At 38.4% G+C, this 9,487-nt stretch overlaps 1 protein-coding gene across 4 annotated transcripts; it reads left to right on the top strand.

The window, feature by feature from the left end:
* The first annotated feature begins 23 nt into the window (after positions 1-23).
* Positions 24-7,209, top strand: LOC121869016. 4 transcript variants are annotated; one of them, XM_042370078.1, is made up of 2 exons: positions 24-99; positions 4,974-7,209. In XM_042370078.1, exon 2 carries the CDS (start codon positions 5,551-5,553, stop codon positions 6,538-6,540), a length of 990 nt encoding a protein of 329 aa, XP_042226012.1. In that variant the 5' UTR covers positions 24-99; positions 4,974-5,550; the 3' UTR covers positions 6,541-7,209. The 4 variants fall into 4 exon arrangements, with proteins under 4 accessions (XP_042226012.1, XP_042226011.1, XP_042226010.1 ...); XM_042370077.1 differs by having other exon boundaries at positions 24-143; XM_042370076.1 differs by lacking the exon at positions 24-99 and adding an exon at positions 109-255.
* The last annotated feature ends 2,278 nt before the right edge of the window (positions 7,210-9,487 follow it).

Raw genomic sequence — 9,487 nt, 5'->3', positions numbered from 1 at the left:
ATAGTCTTTGGTTTACTTGGCGGTGAACGTGTCCGCCAGTGTAGTGGATCCTCCTACTTGTGTATTAGATTCCCTGCCTTCTTCGGCAGACTCCCTGCAGTGAGTTCTCCTTCTACATTCAGACTCCTTCACGGAGTAAGACTGTAAGGAGTTGTGTTGGGTCCTTGTAACTGTTTTATTGCTGCATTATTACTGTTGTTATACACGAAACCTTGAATTGAACAACCATGTGTGTGTATCCTCAGAACATTAATGGTGAGCGAGTTTGCTATTAATGGCTATATTAACGATTATCAATGTTTTGTCATTTTCGCCGTTTAGTAAGACTTAAAAGGCGTCATATTTTAGACTAAATTATTATTATATTTTACCTGCTTCACATTTATTTCCTGATGGTTATGTCATGTAGTCTTGGCAGCTTATACTGTAGGCTCCAGTAAGTACCACATGTTACTTATTTTGTCTTAACATTGTTTGTATATACAGTACTGTTATGTATATTATATATCTGTACAGTGGATATTATTCAATTACAATTATCCAAGTTAACCAGTAACAGGAAATTTCTCGTTAGAAGATAAAAAGAAAATGCTTTCTTAGCTTGTAAAAAGGTCCACAGTAATGCTGGAGTACTTACAACCTGAAGCACTTTATGGAATTACACCAAAATTCAGATGTTGTTTGGATGATACCGAGTAAGACAATCGGAACGGTAAAATTTTAGTAGTTTTTTTCCCTAAATATAGCCCAATCTAACCTAGGTAAATTTGCATAAGTGCACCCCACTCTTTTAGAAAGTAAAAAATATATTTTTCTGGTGTATTTGTGTGTTTAGACCGAATATGACCTTCATTTACGTCGGAAATTGGCCGTTTTTTTTTATCTATTTTTTTTTTCGTGGGACGTTTTCCGAAAAAAATAATGGCTAAGCGAATAAAAAATACTCTAAAAACCACTAGGAAAAAAAAGAAGGTATTATTGCTTTTACACACCGTTCATTCCTACCACTCATCTATTATCATATTCGAATAAGACGTCTAATTATAAGATAATTTTCATCTATTACATTACCGGCGGAAATGTATAATAACGGAGATAGCTTATCCAAAATTTTCTCTATTTTCTTCCAATAACCTTCCTCCATTATCGCCTGTCTCACCTCCAACACTGCGTGTCTCCTACGTCTCCTTCATAAAGAAACCTCAGTAAAGTGTACTAAGAGCAAGACTGAATGTAAATATCGCAAAGACCAACATATGTGGCGTTGTGTAAGAATCCCAGAATCCAACGACGAACAAGAACCAGGCCAATAAGGTAAGAAATAGGTGATTCCATCATATGGTGAGAGTCAGTTAGGTTAGGTTAGGTTTTTGTTTTTCTAGTGTTTTTTGGTGTATTTTGGTATGATTTTTTCGGAAAACGTCCAACGAAAAAAATTCAATAAAAAAACCCGGCTAATATCCGTAAGAAATGAAGGTCATATTCGGTATAAACACACACAAATAATGTACAGTAGAGAAATATATTTTTGACTTTCTAACAGAGAATGGTGTGACAATGCAAATTTACCTAAAAAAAAAACCCTAACCTAACCTAACCTAACTGACTCTAACCATATGATGGAATCACCTACTTCTTACCTTATTGGCCTGGTTCTTGTTCGTCGTTGGATTCTGAGATTCTTATACAACACCACATATGTTGGTCTTTGCGATATTTACATTCAGTCTTGCTCTTAGTACACTTTACTGAGGTTGGAAGAACACCATGCGATCGAAAAAATGCTATAGTTTCTTGGTTTTTTTCTCAAAAACTCTCAATCAGCTCCATATAATTTAAGTGACACCCATCACAGACATCCATGGTCGTAAATGTACTGTACAGTCGGCCCTTAACATACGCAGGGGTTAGGTAACAGAGATACCCGTGAATGTTAAAAATCCGTGTACTTTTGCTGCCGCCCCACCTAAAAAACCCCTGGCCCGCCATGTTCTTATTTACCGTATATACTTGTGTGTAGTTTGAGTTTTTAAGACCAAATTATTTTGCAAAAAATTGGGGGTCGACCTCTAAAAGGGTAATAGTTTCGTTAGGTTGAAAAATATTTACCAGTAACTACCAGTAAACAATGGAAACGATGCACCAACGCACCACCAGCTGTGAGTGTCGGTACAGTCGCCAGGGCAGTCTCTTGTTTCATCATAGCTAGCCCAAAGTAGCCAAATCCATGGTATGGTATACACAGGACGATGTAAAACAAAGTATTCATTTGTTAAGTTTATTTATAGATACTGTACATAAATTTTTGTTCATTACATTTGAAACATCAATCTTTGTTAATTAAAATTGATACAAAAGAAAACTACGATACCGTATTTTCATTAAAATATTACATCACAAGTATACAGTATTTTACCTTAACTGTGACTGAATGAATATATTCTCAGAAATAAATATGGAAATGTAATATTTTGGCTGAAATGACGCACATATTACTGTACAGTGGAAAGTGGGATAAAATTATGAAAACAATGACTTTCGCTTTCTTTCGTTGTTCAAAAGATTTTACCGTAATCGCTTTTCGAATGGTTTTCAGTTAAAAAACTGTTGTACTCGTACTGTATTACAATAATATTCTATCCTATCATTAGCCTTATAATCCCACAACTGAAAACCATTCGAAAAGCGATTACGGTAACATCTTTTGAACGAAAGAAAGAGAGTCATTGCTTTCGTCACAATTTTATCCCACTTTCCACTGTAATATGTGCATCATTTCAGCAAAAATATTACATTTCCATGTTCTCAGAAATAAATGGTAGTTTTGTTGAAACGTAATGTACAATATTTAATATTGAAATGCAAAAATAGCTATAAAAACAATTAATACACCCGTAATGTACTGGCTGGCATCTCCACTCATCCCTGCTCCCGCGTCCAAGGTCACCACTCCTCCCAACTCGCTCCCTCCTCACCTCCTCCACCTCCTCTGCCTCCTCCACCCCTACTGCCTCCTCCCCGTCACTACTGCCGACAACAAACACAAATGTTTTGTGAATAACTGTACCTCCACTTCCTATGTACAGTACTGAACTGTACTGTGCTGTGCATTTTTACAAACAATAAACATGGCAAGAAAAGCTATTAAAAAAAAAGAGATAAAAATTTCACTTTACTGTACAGTACCTATCCTTGGCGACAGGACGGGGGTCATCGGGCTCATCGTCACTCAATTCCATAACGGGTGGTGAAGTGGGGGCGACGGTGGATTCAGCTGCTTCCTCACTGCCGCCAGTGATTGATGGTGTTAAATCTCTCCTTCGGTGATCAAAGAACATGGTGATGGGGAGTTGTCGTCTCTTTCTTTCATTTCTTCCATGATGTTTTTGTATGGAGCGAAAACGTCATCCATCCCTCGCATGAATTTCAGGGCACGCACCATGGAGGGGTCCATACTATAGGCCAGGTTTTTCAGTGCCTCAATATTCCTGGTCATCTCCCCCAACTTCTCCAACGTTATTTCTTGGTGCTCTTCCTCATCCTCTTTCCCTTTCGCTTCCTCTTCCTTGCCTGAGTCTACTAACTCCTGTAGATCCTCCTCGGTCAGCTCAGTGTCGTGCTCTTCAATTAGCTCCCTAATCTTGTCCTCTGCCATGTCCCGGAAGCCTTCAGCAGCCACTTTCCTTGACAGTGCCAGGGTCTTTCTGAATATTTTCATTAAAATCCATCAAAATCATTTTCCTTGTCATCGTCTTAAGCACCAAACAGCTCCTCCCAGTCTTCTCCTTGAACAGGGCTAGAGGGTACGTGTTTTTCGAATCGTTTTCAATTAAAAAAATGTTACAGCACATGTATATTTTACCTAAACTGTGCCTGAATGAATATATTCTCAGAAATAAATAGTAGTTTTGCTGAAACGTGATGTATTTCAATGTAAAATAGGATAAAATACATGACGAAAACAAAAGACTTTACCTAACCTTCCAATGTTCAAGAGATGTTACTTGTTTTTTTAATAGTTTTCGGTTAAAATACTGTTATATTACAATGATATTCTATTCATACTGTGCTTGATATACTACATTCACGGAAATGTAATATTTTTGCTGAAATGACGTACGTATTACAGTGGAAAGTGGGATAAAATCGTGACGAAAACAATGACTTTCGCTTTCTTTCGTTCAAAAGATGTTACCGTAATCGCTTTTCGAATGGTTTTCAGTTAAAAAACTGTTGCATCACAAGTGAATTAGGATAGAATATTATTGTAATACAACAGTTTTTTAACTGAAAACCATTCGAAAAGCGATTACGGTAACATCTTTTGAACGAAAGAAAGCGAGTCATTGCTTTCGTCACTTTCCACTGTAATACGTACGTCATTTCAGCAAAATATTACATTTCCATATTCTCAGAAATAAATAGTAGTTTTGCTGAAACGTAATGCATTTCAATGTAAATTAGGATAAACTACATGAAAACAAAGGACTTTACCTAGCCTTCCGATGTTCAAGATATGTTACTCGTTTTTTTAGTAGTTTTCGGTTAAAATACTCTTATATTAGTGATATTCTATTCATACTGTGGTTGATATAATACATTCACGGAAATGTAATATTTTTGCAACTACAATGCTGAAGTCAACACAAGCGTGGTTACAGCGAGACTGACTGAGTGAGGGAGAGCTATGCGTGTGTGTGTGAGGTTGCGGGAGCGGGCGGTGTCCCGTGTTCGGTGCCGCGCGCGAGTTGAATGGCGCCAGATTTGAATGTACTTCAATCACTTCAATGTACAGAATATTCCTCCGGCGGGGCAATCCGCGTATTTGCGAATCCGTGAATGCTAAACCCGCGTATATGAAGGGCTGACTGTACTGTGCTGTACCGTACTGTATCTGTAGTAGTCTATTTATTAATATTTATCTTTGACAAGCACGGAATCAATTAATGTAAACTTTTAATCACCCTTGACAGGCTGAGACAAGTTTGTTATAGAATCAAGAACGTGGAACAACCTTAGTGAAGGTCTTACACAGAAGGACACATCATCACAAGTCACTCAGCCGACCACAAGTGAACCAACTACAGTACTACATGTCAACAGTCAAGTCAGTAAACCAACCCTGGCAGTCACCTTCTCATACATCCACAACTAGATGGAAACAGGTTCAATACATTATTCATTCACATTCATTGCACATGAACCAGAATACAGTACTGCAGGTGTGCAACTCATAAACTTCAATTGTGCAGCAAAATTCTGGGAAATACAACCTTGAATTAAATAACCCACAGTCATCTCACCAGGTCAACCTACAACAGAACTGTGAAGTCAATATTCAACAACTAGTTCCCAAAGTAAACCAACTTAAAAGGTTATTACAGTCAGTTGTGCAGGGACACAGCTCCCAAATTTACAAGCTACAGTACAGTAATACTGTAATACTCTTTCATTTCAACTTGTTATCAACAAGTATCAACAATTAACACTTGTAACTTAAACTGCCACTCACCTTTACTGTTAAGCCAACACAACAATTTGTAAGTTGAAATGAAACGGGAGAAAGTTGAACCCAATCATCACTGTGGCTCATATGTTAAGGTAGAAGATGCACTTCAACAAATTCTTCAAAGACATTGTGTTCAAGATCATCAGTCACAGAAAAATGTTGAAGATGACAAACATTTGGACTCAATAGTTACAGTGAAAGAAGAACTTGAACAGCATGATGAGGACAACCAACACCACAGCTCACATATTACAGTACAACAGGTACTCCAGCAAATCGTCCAAGGACAAAATGTCAAAGTACGTCAACCACGACAGTCTACTCGAGGCAGACATTGCCGTAGCTCAAAAGTAACGGAGGAAAGGGGAGTTCGGCAAGTCCCTCCAAAACGTAGCGTCCGAGGTCATTGGTTACGGCACACTGGTCGAGGAAGTCAGCACCACAATCCCAAAGTTACTGTTGGGGAAGCACTTCAGCATTTTCTTCAAAAACGAAATGTTCAGACTCGACAACCACAACAGACTGTTCAGGATGGCCGACTGTGCAACTTACATTTCATGACTGAACGATCACTTCAAGTTCATAAACGAAGCAACCGAGTCCGCCAACCACGGCAGACTATTCGGGGAAGACAGCGCCACCAATCAAAAGTTGATGTGAAGGAAGCACTTGAGCAAGTTCTTGAGAAGCAAAGTGTTCAACCGAAGAAGACCGTTCAAAAGAGCCAACCCCATAGTTCACAGATTACTGTGGAAAAAACACTGAAACAAGTCCTTCAAAGACAGAGTGCCCAAGTATATCAATCACAACAGACTATTCAAGCTATCCAAGACCGTATTTCTAAAGCTGAAGTAAAGGGGGAGCTTGAACAAACCTTTCAGCAGCCTAGTATTTTAGTTGATGAGTCAGAGGAAATATTTCAAGATTGTGCCTCACAAGTCACCATACCACAGTTGGTCATACAGATCACTGAACCATACATCAACCAACCACAACATTTACAAATTTTCCACTTAGACAAAGTTCAATAGCTAATTTAAGCTCATACAAATTACATATACAGTTGTCAGCTATGGTCAGTTTAACAGGGAGGACAAACACATGAGCTAAACTGTCAGCCTGATTTAACTGCTTACATCACTTTATAACCTGAGCTAACAAGTAGGTCAGTAACACCATGATGCTAACAAGTGGGTCAGTAACACCATGATGCTAACAAGTGGGTCAGTAACACCATGATGCTAACAAGTGGGTCAGTAACACCATGATGCTAACAAGTGGGTCAGTAACACCATGATGCTAACAAGTGGGTCAGTAACACCATGATGCTAACAAGTGGGTCAGTAACACCATGATGCTAACAAGTGGGTCAGTAACACCATGATGCTAACAAGTGGGTCAGTAACACCATGATGCTAACAAGTGGGTCAGTAACACCATGATGCTAACAAGTGGGTCAGTAACACCATGATGCTAACAAGTGGGTCAGTAACACCATGATGCTAACAAGTGGGTCAGTAACACCATGATGCTAACAAGTGGGTCAGTAACACCATGATGCTAACAAGTGGGTCAGTAACACCATGATGCTAACAAGTGGGTCAGTAACGCACTGCATACCTGTAACACTCCCACACACTGTATACCTGTAACACTCTCCCACACACTGTATACCTGTAACACTCTCCCACACTGTATACCTGTAACACACTCCCACACACTGTATACCTGTAACACTCTCCCACACACTGTATACCTGTAACTCTCCCACACACTGTATACCTGTAACACTCCCACACACTGTATACCTGTAACACTCTCCCACACACTGTATACCTGTAACACTCTCCCACACACTGTATACCTGTAACACTCTCCCACACACTGTATACCTGTAACACTCTCCCACACACTATAAACCTGTAACACTCTCCCACACACTGTATACCTGTAACACTCCCCCCACACACTGTACATAAAGAAGTTTTGCCTTGTGTGAGAGAAATCATTTGTGCCTTGACATTACTATCTTGTACTGTATGTGTCAGTACTGTACTTTGTGTCCCCAACTTATTACAGTGATACCTGAAGTGTGTTTCTCTGTAATGGATCACCAGGTGTTTGTAGCCACTTATTTTCTCAGTGTATAATAATCTTAACAAATATTGATGTCAGAAGTAGTGCAAGCATTGATGTCGCCAGCTTAAATATGTGTTCTTAATAAACCATTAGTCTAGGACCCAGGAAATCCTGACATTAGTAGGTACAAGTAATGTAAACAAATAGTAAACATTTCTTATAACAGCCATAGACCTAAAAAAAAGTATGGTACAGTATTACAGTGTTTAGAGGTCAATGTTTTCTCCTCGCAGAGTCAACCATACATGTCTTTTGGGTCAGCCATATTGACCTTGCCAGGGTTCAGTCTATTGTCTATTTACAGCCGACTTCCTCACTTACCCTTGGTCGGAGGGAAGAGTTCAAGCAACCTAGTTCTGGGCTCGGCCTTGAAATTGGTTTTCAGGGTCAATCCTTCATTTATGGCCAGATGCCCTGCACTAGACTGGTTAAGTACCTGAAGCCAGTGTACAGTAGTATACTGCACTGCACTAGATCCAATTTTACTTAACTTCGCTGATCATACGAGAAGCCGTGTTTTCAACATTCACTGTGTAAGGTTTCAAGTAAATAAATAACTTATTATATATCTGATGTACACTGCTGGCAGTCCAAAAGTTTGGGACCAAGAGGCATCCTTAAAATGTAAAGTGGAAACTATGACGAACAAGTGTCCGAGGAAAATGTGTAATAAACCAGAGTACACTACAAGTATACTGTACAGTGATATCTTCGTTAGCCGGAGCAATTGGTGCAGAGCACTTCCGGGAATGAGAGTTTTCCGGGTAACGAGACAACTCTCTCAAAGCCGGAAAATATCCCCCATCCCAGGAATTTGACCGTGTATACTGGAAAAATTTTCTCGGAATTTCTGAAAAAATTAGCTTGATTTTCATTTCGCAAACCCCCAAATTTTCTGGACACTGAGAAATTTTTCTTGGAATTTTCCAGAAAATCGTTCCCAAAGCTGGATTTTTCTGGAAAATTACGGTTTGGGGAATGATTTTCCGATAAAATTTTAATTCCGGCTGTCGAAGAGTTCCGGTTAAGAGGGATTCCGGCTGAGAGAGATATTAGGCCTGTACTTGCATTAGTTTGGTTATATTATTAGTGTCTACAAGTACCTGTACACTGACTTACTGTACTCCACTATTCACTAACACACTCGGTGTTGTCAAGTACTATCAGTCTAGTATACTGTACAAATAGTGTTTTGTCATTCACCATAAATTACTCCTCATACTCACATGAAGACAAGGCGACTCATCACACACAGACACAGCCAATCGTCTTAATGTCCAATTTCTCTTTATTTATTCTCACATAATTTGTTGAAAATTTAATCAAAATAAACTTCTATACCAAATTTCATATTTGGAATGGTCACATATTGTGTAAAACATTATTTTGTAAATTAGATTTTCAGTTAACATAATCTACTGTAGTGTACTAATAACATATCAGCCAGGGAGATTTGTAAAAAAAAAATACTCTTATATAATTGTTTCATTATAAATACAGTATAAACTCATATTTGGTTGTAAACCTTCAAATATGAAAGTTTTCAAGTTGTTTTGCAATAAAAAAAAAATATTCATGCCATTTTTTTTTAAAAGATGATGATACCGGTAATTGTGAGCAATATAATGGCCTTTATTATTCAATGACATACCAGTAATTATATACAGTACTGTACTGTACTACGGTACCTTGTACTGTTCTGTACAGTATACTGTACAGTACTGTATTACAATTGTCTCATCTATAAATTGTGTTAAGTTGTTTGTATTAATATAATAAGTAGTACAGTACAGTATATGAGTGTTTGTAATAGGACAGTCAGCAGTATTCATGATCGTT

Source organism: Homarus americanus, unplaced genomic scaffold (genome assembly GCF_018991925.1).
Source record: "Homarus americanus isolate GMGI-L3 unplaced genomic scaffold, GMGI_Hamer_2.0 scaffold24694, whole genome shotgun sequence".
Lineage (NCBI taxonomy): Eukaryota > Metazoa > Arthropoda > Malacostraca > Decapoda > Nephropidae > Homarus > Homarus americanus.
This window is presented reverse-complemented; position numbering and strand designations above follow the sequence as displayed.